Source organism: Nuphar pumila, chromosome 3 (genome assembly GCF_984573655.1).
Source record: "Nuphar pumila chromosome 3, dmNupPumi1.hap1.1, whole genome shotgun sequence".
Lineage (NCBI taxonomy): Eukaryota > Viridiplantae > Streptophyta > Magnoliopsida > Nymphaeales > Nymphaeaceae > Nuphar > Nuphar pumila.
In genome coordinates, this window is record NC_143251.1 from 31,061,430 (window position 1) to 31,080,577 (window position 19,148).

The following is a 19,148-nucleotide window of genomic DNA, read 5'->3' on the forward strand; positions in this document are numbered from 1 at the left end:
ATTTGAGGTGTCATCTCTTATTGCAGGACAATAAAGAAATTTTTGAAAGCCATTGAGACATAAATTATTGATTTAAATAAAATTTCATCTCAGGCCATATGGATTAGAAGCTTCATTACGAATCTTGGTATAACGGAATCTATTGGAAGTCCATTCCATGTCCTTCTCGAATAACAATAAGAGCTCCACCTCATATCGACACATAGAGTTAAAGTACTTTGTTGCAAAAAATGAGTTGATCAATGCTATTTTTTTCTTAAATATAAGAATAATCCTTTGAACGAAGAACACACAACTTCTACATGCGACGCTTGTTTCTCTCTTTTATGCTTAAACTTGTACTGTTATATACAAGAGGTCAAACATTAGAATTAATTAACTATAAATACTTTGACATTTTTGTGCATGCTAGATAGGCTAAGGATATGGGTTATCTTTTCTTTCCTTTTTTTTATTCTCTTTTCAGTTAGTTAAGGAAACAAACATGACATCACCAACACATTGAAGGCTAAGAATGGGTTGAAGGGCTACCGTCATTTCTAAAAGCTTAATAAGAATGAAAGTGTCAAGCGATCTACATTTGATTCCACAGCTCTGCCTTTCAATTGGATGTAGAAATAACGGAAAGCTACGAAAGGGTCGTATTTATGAACTAATGATGGCTTGGTCCACTCGTCGTACCAAGCAAGAAAACAGTACTGTTCACTTCAAGTGGTTGATATAGTTGTAGGATGTTTGTAGGTGAGTTTTCAAGAGATTGTGTTGGTTCTGTGTACTCATAAAAAAAATGCATTTACCAATGGGGGCTTCTCTTGTCTGGTAGGAGCAGCTAGTGCACGTCACATTGTGTTGGGCAGGTTCAAAACCCAATGGTATAGTTGTATAACTGGTAGGGGTCTGCCTAACCCCAGCTTGCCTTTAAAAAAAAAAGACAAAAAAAGAATGCATTTACCTCTAGTTGGTAAAATCCTTCAAGTCTCCCCTACCTACTGGAAGGTACACCCAGCTTCGATCTTGCAGCAAGAGATGCCCCTCCATGCATGGGTTTTGAATTCTTGACGTCCGTCAACCTAGTAGCATTTAGAAAAGGATTCGATATCTGATCCTTAAAGGTGTTCCAAGATCTGCCAAGATAACATGTACTTAGATTTGAGTTATATCAGGTTCAGAAATGGTAGCTCAAAGCCAAAATGTATGATCTAAAGTATTCAAAATATTTTTGTTTTTACTTAAAAATACATGTCGAATACTTGGGTAGGGTCAAGTCAGGTCGGAGATCAGACGGAAACCGTATCTTAAAATGTGATGAAACGGTTAAATTTGCTAGATAAACATAACTAAAATCACCAAGAACTGGGATAATCATTTTGTAAAGCGTGTAAAGGCAATGTCGTTGCGCTCCAAAGTGACCATAAATGGTCTATTCCGATGCCAATCCATATAAGGTTCTGAATTTGTCAAAATTTTCTGATTAAGAGAAGGGATGCTGAAACTAGGAGATTCAGGAGAATTCGCAGATTTTCAGTGGCTTCTAAGGCAATGGCACTCTGCCGCTGCAGATTTGAAATTCCACATATTACAAGATTTCTTATATTTTCTAGAAAACAATATAACAATCCAGAAATATTTTGTCATCCCATAAATAACTTTGCTAAATGTTGGTCACTGCATGCAAAACTTATTATATTTCACCCTCAGAAAACATGGCCGATATAATAGACCAATATAATAAAAGAAATTAGAATTACTCTCTCTCTCTCTCTCTCTCTCAAGTATCACCAAAACTCGTCAACCTACTAATAGATCTCTACTTCTTTTGGTCCTTCTTATCGTCCTTCTTCTCCTCTTTCTTCTCCTCTTTTGCTGGCCCTACCGACACTAACTCTGTGTTGCCAATCTTCTTCAGTTTCTTGGCCACTGCAACTGGATCCATTTCACCTATCACCGTGATCTTACTCTCCTTCATGTCGGCCGCAATAGAATCAACTCCTGGCATCATAACATGATTGAATTCATAAGATTATAAATCAGTGGAAGTTTTTAGAAAAAAAAAAGATAAATAGTAGCATTATGCCGGCTAAGATCTATGGATCTTAATAATTGTCAGGACATGCCATTGTCATTAGGATTACGGTTCCACCGATGGGGTTTAGTCATACATCAATCCCCTAGTTAGGCAGAAAGTCATACAAGTTCAAGTAGTTGACAGAAAACAAACGAGTTTGGGGTGAATCATATGTGCGGTATAAAGGACAAGTTCTTAAACATTGGTTAATTAATGGTCATGAACTTAGTCATACAAAATGTGTTCCTAGTGTCTTAATGCTAGGTGAAGTGATTTAACAAGAGACATTGCACTTGAATTTTGATAAAGCTCAGACTGCACTAAGAAGAGCATTGCTTGTACCAACATGGCACATGCAGTAATCGAAAAAACAACTGAACTTGTGCTAGATTTTGAAAATGTGGCTAAGACTCTTTACCTTGGCCTAGTAAGTGGTTAGGGTTAGGAAGGGATTTCAACTGTTTGGAAAATCACCATCAAGGGCAATAATTAAGATACTGATTCCCAGCCATCTTCAAGGACCGAGAGGGTGGTGTATGTTCCCCCCCGATGATTCACTGAATCCCACGTCTGTGTTCGGGGCTTTGAATGAGCACCACGTATACAAGCACATAGGGCTCGTATTCCCGTGTATGTTGACATAACTTTGCATCGGACTCTGGTGTTGTTGCAAAGACTTAAGTACCCTTTCTTGCTATTCTTCTCATAAAGTGATGGTTTGAGAAAATGACAAAAATGCCCTTCATTCAAAAAAGAAAAAACAAACAGTTTAAAAAAAGGACAAACATGTCCTCCATCCAGAAAGTCGAGGATGATGTTGACTTTTCAAAGTCTTCTTCTTCTATCTCCGTTCAAAAAAAGGACAAACAGGTCCTCCATCCAGAAAGTCGAGGATGATGTTGACTCTTCAAAGTCTGCTTATTCTTTCTCCGTAAAACACTGTAAAACCCTCTCTCTCTCTCTATAGAGAAGAAATCAAGGGAGGCAAAGAGTTCTCCCTGAAGAAGGCCATGAACATCAACCCTCTCACTCTCTCTCTCTTCTCTCTATACTTCTGTGCACATCCAACAGACGATCCTACATTGCTCCATCAAACACCGACTGACCTGCACACTGACTGTACCATCGTTCAACTTGAAGAGTTGATATGTATAGGAGAATACAAAGATGTTTCTCGGATTCATTGGAACCTGTTATTTCTTTTTCAATGTGCAGTTGGCTCTTATCATTTTCAGTTACTTTTTAGATTGTACTTTCAATTCTAGAGTATTTTAAATCCATCAATTTGTATGTAATCGGAGCTTATTTCGATCTGAATTTTTTACTGCAACTTCATGTATATGTCTTCATGCTCTCCACTAAAAATCAGATCATTCTGAGTTTTTTTGACCCACTTTAAAAATCAAGGTTCAGAACCTGTTATTTTTCACCGTCAGGATTTTAGCAGAATCAGGACCAACTTGCGGGAGTGATTTCTCCCTAACCAGAGATGATCTTTCCAATCCGTAAAAAGGGTTGTTTTTAAATTAAATCTAGTTTGTCCATACCAAATTTCAGCGATTTCTATGGTGGTTTCATATCAGGTTTGGGTCAAAAACCACAACCCTGTCACCCTGTGTCATTTTAATGGCTCAGATTTTGATCCATCTTGTCAGAATTTTATTTCCCTAATGAGAGATCAGTTTTCAATTTCGTAAAACGGGTTCTCTTAGTTTATGTGTCTAGTTCATCTCTGTAAATTTTCAGAATTTTTCATGATTAATTGCTATTTTATTTTGATTTAATACCAGAACCCTGTATCCAGATTTTATAAATGTTCTGATTTTGGCCCCCATGTCATGACTGTTGTAGCCCTCCTTCAACAAATCGCTATTTGATTGACAATATTCTTCAGCAAATCATTGTTATGATTTTTTGGGGTCTCTAATGTGTCTCTACTATGATTTGTAGTGTTTTCGGGTCTCCAACGACCCCTACAATGATTTATAGTGTTGTCCGGTCTTTTAACAACGATTTGTAGTATTTTCAGGTCTTCAACGACCCCTACAATGATTTATAGTGTTATCCGGTCTTTTAACTACGATTTGTATTATTTTCGGGTCTCCAACGACCCCTATAACGATTTATAGTGTTGTCCAGTCTTTTAACTACGATTTATAGTATTTTTGGGTCTCCAACGACCCCTACAACGATTTATAGTGTTGTCCGGTCTTTTAACTATGATTTATAGTGTTTTCGGGTCTCTAACGAGACCCACAGTGATTTATAGTGTTGTTGGACCTCACTATAGCGATTTGTAGTGTTTTCCGCTAAACACTACAGCGATTTGCGATACAAATCGCTGTATATCGCTACCAAAATTAGGACCAACTTGTCAGAGCCATATCTCCCTAACCAGAGATCGAATTTTTCAAATCCGTAAAAAGTGATGTCTTTGTTATGAAGTCTAGTTTATTCCTGTAAATTTTCAGCGATTTCTATGGTCATTTGATACCCCATTTGGATAAAAAACCAGACCCCTATCAGTTGGCCTTATTTGAATGACATAGTTTTTAGTTCATTTTGTAAGAGTCATATCTCCCTAACGGAAGATCATTTTCCAAATCTGTAAAAAGGGTTTTCTTCCTCTATGTGTCTACTTTATATCTGGAAAATTTCATAACTTTCTATGCTTATTTGATATTTCAAACCTGTTAAAAACCGAGACTGATTACAGAATTTTAAATTCTGTAACAGGTTCATTTCCTGTTTGGAAACAGTGAGTTCTCGAAGTCGCCATTTCCAAACCAAAATCGATTTTTCAATTCTGTAAATTGGGTTGGTTTCTTGATTGAGTTAAGCAACTTATCCCTCAAATTTGGGAGAAATCAAGTCTGTTTATCTTCTACAACATCCAGTTTACTGAAACCTGTCTGTTAAAATCCAATTTTCTATTTCTGAAATTAATGCTCTGATGTTTTGATTATAACTCTAGTTTCAGAAATGATTTTGATATTTTGTAAAAAGTGAGTGCTTCCTTGGTGAGCTGTGAGTCCATGAATTCATTTTAAGCTAAACTTCGGTTGTTTAAGACTCCCATCTATCTAAAAATGATCTTTCAAATGCTTTCACAAAATCATGCATCATATATGTTTATTTTATTTAATTTTCTTTATCTCTGAGGCATGAAAGTCTAATTTTGAATATATTTTTCAAATTTTCAATAATTAAGGAAAAATCCATAAAGGCCTACACTTATTTCTAACAAGTTTGCTCATTTTGCAGGATTTTCTATTTTTGTTATTTCTTTTTCAATTGTTGTATCAATTCAAATGTTGTAATAAATCAATTAATGAGAAGTCTACTTTATGCTTAGATTAGAATGAATGAGCATGTAGTTTAATTTTTTATTTTTCATAATCAATCTGTTGCATTTTTATTTTCATTTTCAATAACACTATGGTGAAACACGAATGACACAAGCACCATTCTAATAAAAGGTGATTAAATCCTAAGTTGACGATACCAAATTTTGGGTCAAAAACCACAACCCTGTCACCACAATAGGGTGACAAGTTGATCTTCCGCAAATCGCTATAGCTATTTATAATGTTTTTGAATCTCACTATAGTGATTTGTAGTGTCTTCCACAAATCGCTATAGCGATTTATAGTGTTATTCAGTAAGCAAATCGCTACCCGAATTAGGACCAACTTGTTAAAATTTATAACTGTTTATACATATTTGATATTTTAAATTTGTTAAAATTCACGACTGGTTACAGATTAATCTTATTTAACCATGATTAAACAAAACAGTTCCGTTTTTTTATATATTTGAAATATCAAATAAATATATAAAGTTATAAAAATTTCCAGATATAAACTAGACAAATAAAGCAAAAAAACGCTTTTTACAGAATTGAAAAATGATCTCCCGTTGGTGAGATATGACTCTTGCAAAATGAACTAAAAACATGAGTAACTCAAACAATATAGAGTGTGATAGGGTCTTGATTTTCGACCAAAAATAGGTATGAAATGACCAAAAAAATTGCTGAAAATTGCCAGGAATAAACTAGACTCAATAAGAAAAACCACTTTTTACGGATTTGAAATCTGATCTCTGGTTAGGGAGATACGCCCCCGAAAAGTTGGTCTTTATTCAAATAGTGATTTACGCGTGACGGCTATAGCGATTTGTAGTGTTAATCGTTATAGCCATCACGCGTAAACCGCTATTTGAATTAAAACCAACTTGTCGGGGGCGTATATCCCTAACCAGAGATCGGATTTCAAATCCGTAAAAAGCGGTGTCTTTCTTATTGAGTTTAGTTTATTCCTGTCAATTTTCAGCAATTTTTATGGTCATTTGTTTTCCCATTTTGATTAAAAACCAGACTCCTATTATTCTGCATTATTTAAGTTGCATATATTTTTAGTTCATTTTGCGAGAGTCATATCTCTCAAATGAAATATCATTTTCCAAATCTGTAAAAAGGGTTTTCTTTTTTTAGGTGTCTAGTTTATATCTGGAAATTTTTGTAACTGTTTATCTATATTTGATATTTTAAATTTGTTAAAATTCAGTACTAGTTACAAATTAATCTTATTTAACCATGATTAAACAAAATAGTTTCGGTTTTTTATATATTTGAAATATCAAATAAATATATAAAGTTATAAAACTTTTCAGATATAAACTAGACAAATGAAGCAAAAAAACCTTTTTTAGAGATTTGAAAAATGATCTCCCGTTGGGAAGATATGACTCTTGCAAAATGAACTAAAAACAGGAGTAACTCAAACGATATAGAGTGTGATGGGGTCTTGGTTTTCGACCAAAAATAGGTATGAAATGACCATAAAAATTGCTGGAAATTGATAAGAATAAACTAGACTCAATAAGAAAGACACCGCTTTTTACGGATTTGAAATCCGATCTCTGGTTAGGGAGATACGCCCCCGACAAGTTGGTCTTGATTCGAATAATGATTTACGCGTGACGACTATAAAGATTTGTAGTGTTAATCGCTATAGCCATCACGCGTAAATCGCTATTTGAATCAAGACCAACTTGTTGGGGGCGTATCTTCCTAACCGGAGATCGAATTTCAAATCCGTAAAAAGTGGTGTCTTTCTTATTGAGTCTAGTTCATTCTTGTCAATTTTAAGCAATTTTTATGGTAATTTCATACCTATTTTTGGTCAAAAACCAAGATCCTATCACACTCTATATCGTTTGAGTTACTCATGTTTTTAGTTCATTTTGCAAGAGTCATATCTCACCAACGAGAGATTATTTTTCAAATCTGTAAAAAGGGTTTTTTTTACTTTATTTGTCTAGTTTATATCTGAAAATTTTTATAACTTTATATATTTATTTGATAATTCAAATATATAAAAAACCAGAACTATTTTGTTTAATCATGGTTAAATAAGATTCATTTGTAATTAGTCCTGAATTTTAAAAAATTTAAAATATCAAATATGTATAAACAGTTATAAAAATTTTCAAATATAAACTAGACACATAAAAAGAGAAAACCCTTTTTACAAATTTGGAAAAGGATATTTCATTGGGGAGATATGACTCTCGTAAAATGAACTAAAAATATGTGCAACTTAAATAATGCAGAATAATAGGGGTCTGGTTTTTAATCAAAATGGGAAAACAAATGACCATAAAAATTGCTGAAAATTGACAAGAATAAACTAGACTCAATAAGTAAGACACTGCTTTTTACAGATTTGAAATCCGATCTCCGGTTAGGGAGATACGCCTCCGACAAGTTGGTCTTGATTCAAATAGCGATTTACGCGTGACAGCTTATTGAATAACTCTACAAATCGCTATAGCCGTCACGCGTAAATCGCTATTTGAATTAAGACCAACTTGTCGGGGGCGTATCTCCCTAACCGGAGATCGGATTTCAAATCCGTAAAAAGCAGTGTCTTTCTTTTTTAGTGTAGCTTATTTTTGTCAATTTTCAGCAATTTTTATGGTCATTTCATACCTATTTTTGGTCAAAAACCAAGACCCTATCACACTCTATATCGTTTGAGTTACTCATGTTTTTAGTTCATTTTGCAAGAGTCATATCTCCCCAACGGGAGATCATTTTTCAAATCTTTAAAAAGGGTTTTTTTGCTTTATTTATCTAGTTTATATCTGAATTTTTTTATAACTTTATATATTTATTTGATATTTCAAATATATAAAAAACTGGAACTATTTTGTTTAATCATGGTTAAATAAGATTAATCTGTATCCAGTCCTGAATTTTAACAAATTTAAAATATCAAATATGTATAAACAGTTATAAAAAATTTTAGATATAAACTAAACAGATAAAAAAAGAAAACCCTTTTTACAGATTTAAAAAATGATATTTCATTGGGGAGATATGACTCTCGCAAAATGAACTAAAAATATGTGCAACTTAAATAATACAGAATAATAGGAGTCTACTTTTTAATCACAATGGAAAAACAAACGACCATAAAAATTGCTAAAAATTGAGAGGAATAAACTAGACTCAATAAGAAAGACACCGCTTTTTACGGATTTGAAATCCAATCTCTGGTTAGAGAGTTATGCCCCCGACAAGTTGGTCCTAATTCAGGTAGCGATTTACGCCGTAAATAGCACATCGATTTACTGAAAATACTATAAGTCACAATAGCGATTTACACATAATGATTTATTGAACAACACCACAAATCACTTTAGTGACTCATGAAATACACTACAAATCGCTATATGTAGTGTTATTCAGTAAGCCGTCACGCGTAAATTGCTATTTGAATCAAGACCAACTTGTCGGGGGCGTATCTCCCTAACCAGAGATCGGATTTTCAATCTGTAAAAAGCGGCATCTTCGTTATTGAGTCTAGTTTATTTCTGCCAATTTTCATAAATTTTTATGATCATTTTATACATGTTTTTGGTCAATAACCAAGACTCTGTCACACTCTATATCGTTTGAGTTATTCAGGTTTTTTATTCATTTTGCAAGAGTCATATCTCCCCAACGAGAGATAATTTTTTAAATCTGTAAAAAGGGTTTTTTTGCTTTATTTGTCTAGTTTATATCTGGAAATTTTTATAACTTTATATATTTATTTGATATTTCAAATCTGTTAAAAACCAAAACTAGTTACAGAATTTCAGGTTCTGTAACAAGTTCATTTCCTGAAATTGAACGGTAACTTTCAGAAGTCACCATCTTCAAACAAGAAAAAAAAATAGAAAAATCGTGAGAAAGGGTGTTACAAAAACCTTTAGCAAGAAACAACTGAAGGAAACATGAGCACCATGATTAAACAAAACACTTTATTGCGCCGGGGGAAGCCTCCAAACCCCCCTCATGTAAGGGAAAAATCTCTGAATCAGGCTTCACAACTCATTAAGTTGAACCATGCTACAGTCAGTGTGCAGGTCAGTCGATGTTTGATGGAGCAATGTAGGATTGTCTGCTAGATGTGCACAGAAGTAGAAAGAGAAGGGAGAGAGAGAGGGTTGATGTTCATGGACTTCTCCAGGGGGGATTCCTTTCTCGGATAATCCTGCAGTGCATTAAGTTGAATGATGCTACCCATGCTGGGAAGAGCCCCCATACCCCCCTCCTGTAAGGGCAAAAACTATGCTACTCACACTGGGAGGAGCTAGCCCCCAAACCCCCCTCCTGTAAGGGAAAAAATTCCGAATCAGGCTCCACATCTCATCAAATTGAATGATGCTACCCATGCTGGGAAGAACCTCCAAACCCACCTCCTGTAAGGGCAAAAACTATGCTACCCACGCTGGGAGGAACCCCCAAACCCCCCTCCTGTAAGGGCAAATACTCTGAATCAGATTCCACAACTCATCAAGTTGAATGATGCTACCCACGCTGGGAGGAGCCCTCAGACCCCCTTTCTGTAAGGGTAAAAACTCTGAATCAGGCTCCACAACTCTTCAAGTTGAATGATGCTACCTACGCTGGGAGGAGCCCCCAAACCTCTCTCCTGTAAGGATAAAAACTCTGAATCAGGATCCACAACTCATTTAGTTGAATGATGCTACCCACGCTGGGAGGAGCCCCCAAACCCTCCTCCTGTAAGGGTAAAAACTCTGAATCAGGCTCCACAACAGTCAATGTGCAGGTCAGTCGGTGCTTGATGGAGCAATGTAGGATCTTCTGCTGGATGTGCACAAAAGCAGAAAGAGAAGAGAGAGAGAGAGAGAGTGAGAGGGTTGATGTTCATGGCCTCCTCCAGGGGAGATTTCTTTCTCGGATAATCTTACAGTGCAGAGACTGAATCTTAAATAATCATCTTCGGGGCACTTAAATCTTTACAACCACTCCTTTTCTAGAATCACCATTTTTTTTTTGCACCAATGGAGGAGAGGGTACTTAAGTCTTTGCAATCGCATCAAACTCCAACGCTAATTAATGCTGACAAACATGGGGATACGAGACGCACATGCTTAGGCCCCCCGAACATGAGATGTAGCTAACTGCCCTGTTCAGGGGAGGAACATATAACCTGCTTCGTCAAGGACCCCACTGGTCGCATGACTTTTTGACAACGGGTTGTGATAGATGCCAGAAGAAGTTGTGTTAAGGGCTGTTTTTGAAATTTAACAAACAGGTAGAGCTTTTTAGATGGAAGAGTCTTTCTTCACATCACACGTGGCAGCAGCCAACTGCCGAAGCTTGTCTTATGTTGCTAACAAGAATCTACGTAAACAGAGCCGTGAAAATACAAGTAATCTACCAATCTGTACATCTCAAAAGCCCCTGTTTTCAGTCACTGGATTTGATTCAACTGCAACACCCAACTAACGGTGCAGCTAGAATATAATGTTATGTTTAGGAAGCGGCACTTGAGGAAATTAGTGGAAATGATTTAGAGGAATTTACATATAGACACCTAACTTACAGCAAAATTACATTTGACTGCCTACGTTTTAAAACTTTGATGACAAGCACCAATCTTTTCAAAGAATTGCTCAAATGCCCACCTATGTCATTTTTCTTGCTGAAATTACTTATTTATATTTTACTGTACTATAATTACAAGAGGTGACATTCGATCATTTAAACAAAAGGAATGGTTAAATTGTCGTTTTGAAAAGTGGCCTGGAGGGAAGTGAGAGAAAAAACAACCTAAGTTGGTTGTATGAGCAGTTTGTTGAAGAGATATGCACCTATCTGAAAAGTTATAAAAAAATAGGTGGTTAAACATACTTTTGCCATAATTAAGTCCTACCTATAGGTAGATTTCCCAATGATTTTCACAAAAGGTGACTGTGGACATGGAGGTAAGAAATCTACTAAATCAAGAATTCTGACTCGACTCTATAAAATTTTCATTTGGAGGCTTGTTGCCATGAGAACTCTACTTCCCTTGCTTTTTTGTGACTTCAAAGAATAAGAAAAGCAGACCTCCAAAGTTGTAATTCAAATTACGCAGGGAACTCTACTTCACATACCATCCCATACCTCTTTAAAAAAACATATTTGTGAAGTTTTATGCTTAATCCGAACCTGTAAATGTGTTTACCATTGTTTGTTTACTAAAAAAATCATACTTTGGATCAAAACAATTTAACAAGAAAGAAAGAATACTTGATTTTTAGTTAATGAAGTTTTTGGTACAATATAAACTGTTGACTTTTTTTCATTGAGCTTAAATTAATACATGTTTTCTACTAAATAAAGCGTACGAGTTTAGATTTAATAAAAAACATGCAATTACATCTTCTAAAAGGGTCTGAGATGGTATGAGAGATAAATGCAAACCTTCCTCAGTACATCTATGGTCCAATTTGTACTGAAGAAGGTTCTGTTTGCAATGGGGACCGACCCAAATAATACCCGAGAATTTGCAAGTACTGAAGAAGATGTGTTTGCACTAAGGGGTATTTTAGGTATTAGCAGCAGGTTTGGATCATGATTTTTGCCGGACACCCAACCCGCTTTTTTGTTGGATACCCAACCCGAGTATTATATATATATATATATAATCAAAATAAATTTTTAAAATTATGCGGGTCTGGATTTGGGATTATATTTTCGTGTCCCAGTGAAACTCGAACACGGTTATTAGTTATATGGGTGGGTCCGGGTCAACCCTGTCCCGAAATTGACCCGAAAACGGACCCGTCGTTCCCTAAAATATCGCAAAAAATATGAAAATATCGTGACTTGTCCTTCTTGCCTCCGGTCCCCATTGCAAACACAACCTTCTTCAGTACAAAAGAGAGAGGAGCCTATGCGCTAATACCTAAAATACCCCTCCATGCAAACACTAAAGACATCGTACGACGCGATGTATACAAGGGTAAAATCATCAACAAGAAATTCAAATAAAATTCAGAAAACCATCCGTCGGCAGCTTCAACAAGAAAAAGAGCACAAAATTAACACAAAAAAAGCACCCAATAATCCAAAAACTACTGAAGCAGAAACAGCCTAACCACGATGATTAATTTAACAAGTCTGTAAAAAAGAGAATTAAACAGAAACCCAAGTAGAAATACTCAGAGAAACAAATTCGCACACAATTTGAAATAAATACGAATCAAATAAAAAATTTATTTACCGAATACATCGGCGACCGCCTCTATCGCCTTCTGCTTCGTCTTCGCGTCGCTCATGGACGGGATTTTGATCACCACCTTTTGCTACAGAAAAGAAAAATAGCAGACAAAACGAAAAAGAGAAAAGAAAAAAAAATCAGATAGGCGTCATAAAAAAATCAAAGAAATTCAGGATCGAAGAGAGAAAAAAATATAAGAATTACCTGAATCATCTTTGTGTAAATTTGAGAGAAGAAAAGCAATCGCCAAAACTCTCTCTCTCTGTCTCTTCGCTTCGATCACAGGGTGGCATTTGATGGGAAAGATGGAGAAAGACAAGTATGACAAAGTAACCAAAATACCCCTCGACGTGGAGATGCAAATGGATCCGGTTTGGTATAAAATTTCATAAATTATACCCGACTCATTTAATAATCGGACCTTATGAGTCTGACGCAGATAGTTAACCGGACCCCTTTCTTTGTAATCAAACCCTGACCTTATAGGATCCGGTAGGGTCAGAATTGGGTTATAACCGATCCATTAACACCTCTAATAAGGACCTTCAAATAAGAGTATTCAAATCGAATTCAGTTCGTTCAGTCAGATTCACAAACCAGCAATTATGTTTTTCATATTTTAATCCGGATTAAACCTGGTTCCTTTCTACATTTTCTTGCTTTAAATCCTTTTTGTACTGGATGAGGGATTACCATCTGCATTTCGGATCAGGATTTGATCTTATTTTATTGCGTCTCATGAGCAACCGGACTCGGATTTGAATTTCGTTTTTTTTTTGACCTCCCACTCGGATTTGAATTTCGATGCACGTATTGGGATCTGGATTCGGATAAAAAAGATTTGGTCCGTAACGAATCCCCCGGCACAATTGCATCCCGATTGAAGAGAGATCCGTCATTTTAAAAAAAAATGAAGGAGATTTATGTAATTTAGTTGAGCTCATGCGCCAACTGGGGGCGGTTGTCTGCTCATTGAAATGTCGGTGTCTTACTTCGATTTGCTGGGCCGCCTACGTTGACGGATCGGGAATAACCCGAAACCAAATTGATGAGATACAGACCTGGGGTTCTGGACCAGCCAAGGTGCACCCTTATCATTGTTGGATTCAGACTGGTTTGGTTAGATCCAGTGACTTGAGGGGTTGAATTTAGAATGGTTTAGATCCATTCCATTTACACGCAAGAGGTTGAGGTTAATTTAGAATGGTTTAGATCCATTCCATTTATATATAATTTTGCTTAGCTCCTGTGAAATCGGACCTTATGGATGAATTCAGCATTGTGGATTTAATAAGAATTGACTGTTTGGACCGACAAGTCATCAGTGTACGCTGTTAGGACACCGACAGTAAGTACAGTAGGCTGAACCACCACGACTAGATCTTTGACTTTAGGGATGGTTTTTTGGAGTAAAATATCAAAAAAAGTAATCAACCCTTTGATTATAATTTTTTTTTTACCAAAAATTGCTATTTTTTTACATCGCAAAAATTAATTTTGTGTTTTGTTAACCTGTTGATTTTTTTTAATCGCCAAAAAAAAAAAAAAAACTGCACAAAGTAATATTTCTGTGATTTGAATATGAATAATTTTGATCACATAAATGAATTCAGATTTGATAAAAAAACAACTTGAATCAATGAAATCCCAAGGAGGCCGGATCTAATTTTAGTTCAGATCCCTGGGACCCCAACCGTTAATAGACTTGGTGGGACGTCAGGGACGGTATTCGATGCCTCATGGTTAGGGATGGCAGTGGACCGGAGGAAAGCGGAGCCCCGCTTCACCCCAAAGGAAAATGGAGGTGGGGATGAATGTTAAAATCCATCATCGTGCAGAAATGGAAGCGGGGATGGACTTATGCTTTCCCCCTCCCCGCCTTGCCCCCGTTTGGACTGGGGATGGAGGACATGAAATGGGAATGGAGGCAGGGGTGGAGGTTAAAATCCATCCTCATGCAGGGATGGAGACGGGGATAAAGGTTCGGATTTTGAGGCAGGGTAGGGGAGCGTGATCTTAAAAGGCACTTTGCACCGTCACCATCTTCGAATAAAGTATTTTCTACAATAGCACCGTGAATAGCGCATAGCAGAGCAGCACCCAATACTCCAGCAACTCCCATCATATGAAATGGGTTCAACGTCCAATTATGAAACCTTTGGAAGAAAAGGATGAACCGAAATATAGCTGCTACACCAAAACTAGGCGCAAAAAACCAGCACCTAGTGGATAAATCAGGAATACGGAAACAAAAACAGCAATAGCGTGATCTTAAAAAAAACTACGCCCATAAACATTATGGGATGACGAAAAAACCCTCTTTAGGGGGTTGAAAAATTTTTCGGACAAAAATGTGATGATAATATAGAGTCATCGTGGTTATTTCCCTTCGAAGCTGACTTGGTTCGGATCTACATGGATTCGAATCTGAATAGAAAAAAGGTAGTATTGAATCCGGATCCAAGTAAGTAATTGGATCTGATAATCCAGCAGATTCAGATCCATGGGCAGGTTTAGATGCAAAACTACTTCCATGAATAGGATGACGAAAACACCCTTTTTAGGGCGGGGTGAATTTTTTTTCCGGACAAAAATATCCTCTGCAACTGCAAGGTTCACGCCGTAGAGTGACAGCACGGTCTCCCCGTGCACGTTTTTTGACATTCCTTGTGTGATAATAAATTGATAATACAGCGTCATCGTGCTTCTTTCCCTTCGAAGCTGACATCAATTTAGGGCTGGTAAACGAGCCGTACGAGCCGAGCTTAGGCTGTTGGGGCTCGGCACGTTAAGGGTATACCCCAGCTCAAGCTCGGCTCGTGAGCTCGTTATGAGCCGAGCCTGAGCTCGTTACAAGCCGAGCCTGAGCTGGCTTATTTTTTAAAAAAAGTTATATCTTAAATGTTTTTAAAGATTTTTTATTTTTTGAAACTTGATAATATATAAAAATATATAATATATGTGTAATACATTTATATAAATATATAATATGTATATTATATATAATATATACTATGTATATAAAATATAATAATATATACATGTAAAACAAGTCTATACAAGCTGAGTCAAGCTTTCCATGTTTGTGCCAGACTCGTTTACCTAAAATGAGCTAGCTTGTAGCTGGGCTTTTCGAACTCAATTTTCAAGTCCTGATGGAGGGCAATCAGGTGCTTAATGCAAAAATTTTGTGCCATGTGATTGCAGTCGATCTGGACTCAAGATTGAAATGGGTTTTTGATTTAATTTGTGATATATTTCTTTTGGTCACACGCTCACCTGTTGAGCTTGAGGCTGGACCAAGTGCAAGGCGAGTTGCCTGTTGGTCATGGTGCAAGGAGTTCGCCAAGTACCCTCTGCACGCCAAAAATGAGCACAATGTGCTGCTGCACCTGACCACCACCTATTTTCTGACACAGCCTGTGAGCCATGGGGCCCAACAACTGATGAGTGGTTGTCAGGTGGGGCAGCACATGCACTTTGTGCAATGTCATTTCACCTGATCCAAATTTATGGAGCTTGATTTGAACCACATTGTCCCGAGCTAAGGCCAATTACATATAATATTTTTCAGCTAAAAAGTTAAAATAGCAAAATGGGTGGAATTTGATTTTCATTTGAGCTATGCTTTTTTGAGAAAAAAGAGAAGTATATTGATATTAGTATAATAATAGAAAAAAAAACAGAGTTTCACGATGAGGGTACACGGAGTGATGAGGCATCACACACCCTATCTCATAAAACCTGCTACTCACAAGTAGTAGATAAGAAATAAAACCAAAATTATAGATTCTTAGGCTACCCATCTGTAAAGAGAAAATTGAAAAGAGAGAGAGAGTGTGAAGAAACAAGACACAAGATGCAAGTGGGTAGGACATGAGAATTCTACGTCCACGGCAAGAGAGAATGAGCACTTAAATATAAGTAGATAAATAAACGTCAAAACCAAAAATTAATGAGGAATCAAGGTGAGATCGTAAATCCAATTGACACATCCTTATTCAACTCTTTCAATCATCAATTACAATAAGTGACTCCTTCATTTGAGGTCTCTTGCTATTGCTGATATCAATATCGGACTCCATCATTTGGTCTCATACTATTGTCGATATCAATGACCGACTCTTTCATTTGAGGTCTCTCGATATCAATAATCGATTCCATCACTTGAGGTCTCTTGATAATTAATATCAGTAACCGACTCCTTCATTTGAGGTTTCTCGATATCAATAATTGAATCCATAACTTGAGCTATTTTGACTCCTTCATTTGAGGTCTTTAGCTATTATTGATATCAATAATTGATTGTCATTGGATGTATCATTTGTTGATCTCATCTTCTATCCAACATTTTTTATCCACTAAAGTAGCTACAAATGTAGTGTTACCCCCTCTATCCAACAGTTTGTTGGATTCAGTATTATCGAAAATGCTTTTAATCTGCAGTACCCAATCCAATCTGTCGAAAGATGAGGCCATCTTAGTTGCACCCTCAAGGTTAGTTACCGATGAATCTCTCAGATCCACTGGCGGATTGTCGATCCTCCGCCGGATATGGCCAGAATTTAAGGATGTACAGTGAAGGCCGACTCAGTAGTCACCAACGAACAGCCAACCGAATGGCTGGCTGAAACGACTATGTTCGGCAGTGGGTCGCTTGTCAATGCTTTCTCCATCATTGTTTGACATCCCAAAACCAAACAGGAGTTCGACGAAGGAGACCAACACCGACAAAAAATTTCAGCAAGCGTCGCATGGACACTGGTGGATGTGGGTGGTTGGCATCCATGCTATAATTGCCAAATTTTTTTGTCGATGTAGTGCAGGGTTATATGCATGACATTCATGTATGTAAACCCTTTATGTACCATATTGAATGTTAATCCTTCACATTCAGGTAACCCCCTCCCCTCTAGTGCTTTCATTAAGAGTGTCTTATGTCAAACCGGGTCACACATGATTGGACCCGATCTGAAATATCCAACATTATTCCCTTCAAAGTCGACACAACAGCAAGAGTTCGACAATGCCCTGGGTATCAATACCGAGTTGACTAAGCATTAGTGTCCTATGAGTTTCTGGTTTAGGTGATAGCTAAATGTTTTGATATGTCTGGTTCAATGTGTAGCATATGGACTTCTTTGTAAAAATGCTCAAGAAATGGTAAGAGGCGAGACCTCGGACGTGTGCTTTCATCCCTCCATTCTTTATGGTGAGTAACATGAAAATGTTGCTGAGAAATATTTACATATTGTTCGAGTTTGATTGACATATTCACTGTTAGTTGACCATCATATACTTTGTGGCTTTTGCAGCCACTTTCTTGAATTTAATAAGGTTCACATGTTGATTTTTTTATTTTTTCTTAATGGCAACATTTGTGCTTCACACTGAACTTTCCATGGGATATGTTATTTATTCTATAACTTCTAGATCTTTCTTCCTTGTTGGATGACAGAGAAGCATTGGGTTCTGTATGAGATGCTTCCAAAGGAACATGAAATTCACCATTACAACTCACTAAAGTTGCCCAGACGTGGAGATTGACATTCACAATTTGGTATCATATGCACACGTTGAACCTGCTACTATCCATGGCTTGATTGGTCATAACATTAATCTGGCATTTGCCTTGCAGTTTATGTTCCTAGAATATGCCTTTGCCATCAGCATTACCAATGGTAAACAACATTAGATGTGTGCATGCGTTGGCTTAATTCAAATACTAATGTTGTTTAGATGTATGTTGTAGATCTGGGGGGTACATGTTCTGGTGGCTATTGAGCAATTGTAATTTGCACAAGAGCTGCATTTCATACTAGTACTTAGTATTAGTGTTGATTAAATCTTTGTTATGTTACAGTTTTATAATTGTTACTAGTCTATTATACATATGTTTGTAACATATAACAAACATCACTAAATCCAGGAAGAAAAATGAAGCATTAATGGGAGCAAAAGGGTAAGGTGTAACACCCCGATCTGGAACCTCAAGAGTTCGAGTTCGGTTGCTATTACTTCTCAGAGGGAAGAGTGCAAAGCTTACACAGAGAAAACGTGGCTAAAAAAAACTTTTTATTTTCATAACCAACTTTTTATTACAATGTTCATCATTCATAACAGAAAAGCACAATTACAATTTATTCAATGACAAGGAAAAGAAATTATACCAACTGCTCTGTTGAAACTGCTCACACTCTGACTGATACTAATACCTGGAACCTACAATTGTAATTAAACAAAAATGGGGGTGAGTCTACAACCCGGTAAGAAATAATCATAAGTAAATAAACAATAATTTACAACTGTAGTGGGCTCTAAGCCCCTAGTCTTATTTTAATTCTCGATACACTACACATGTTTGTATATTTTAATTTCCCCCATTATCATTCTCAAATACTCTCTCTCTCTCAACTATCACTAGGCTGACTATACCGATAATAGCCATTTATGGGCGTAGCAACCCTGTAGAACACCCCAATTCTACATGTTGACCAGACAATGAACCACACACT

General features: G+C 36.6%; 1 protein-coding gene across 1 annotated transcript; it reads right to left on the minus strand.

Moving 5' to 3' along the window:
• Window positions 1-1,807: 1,807 nt before the first annotated feature.
• Window positions 1,808-12,936, minus strand: LOC149842486 (heavy metal-associated isoprenylated plant protein 39-like). The gene is made up of 3 exons (XM_090001453.1): window positions 12,838-12,936; window positions 12,637-12,718; window positions 1,808-1,989 (listed from the first exon to the last, which is right to left on the minus strand). Exons 1-3 carry the CDS (start codon window positions 12,844-12,846, stop codon window positions 1,808-1,810), a joined length of 273 nt encoding a protein of 90 aa, XP_089857579.1. The 5' UTR covers window positions 12,847-12,936.
• Window positions 12,937-19,148: the final 6,212 nt, after the last annotated feature.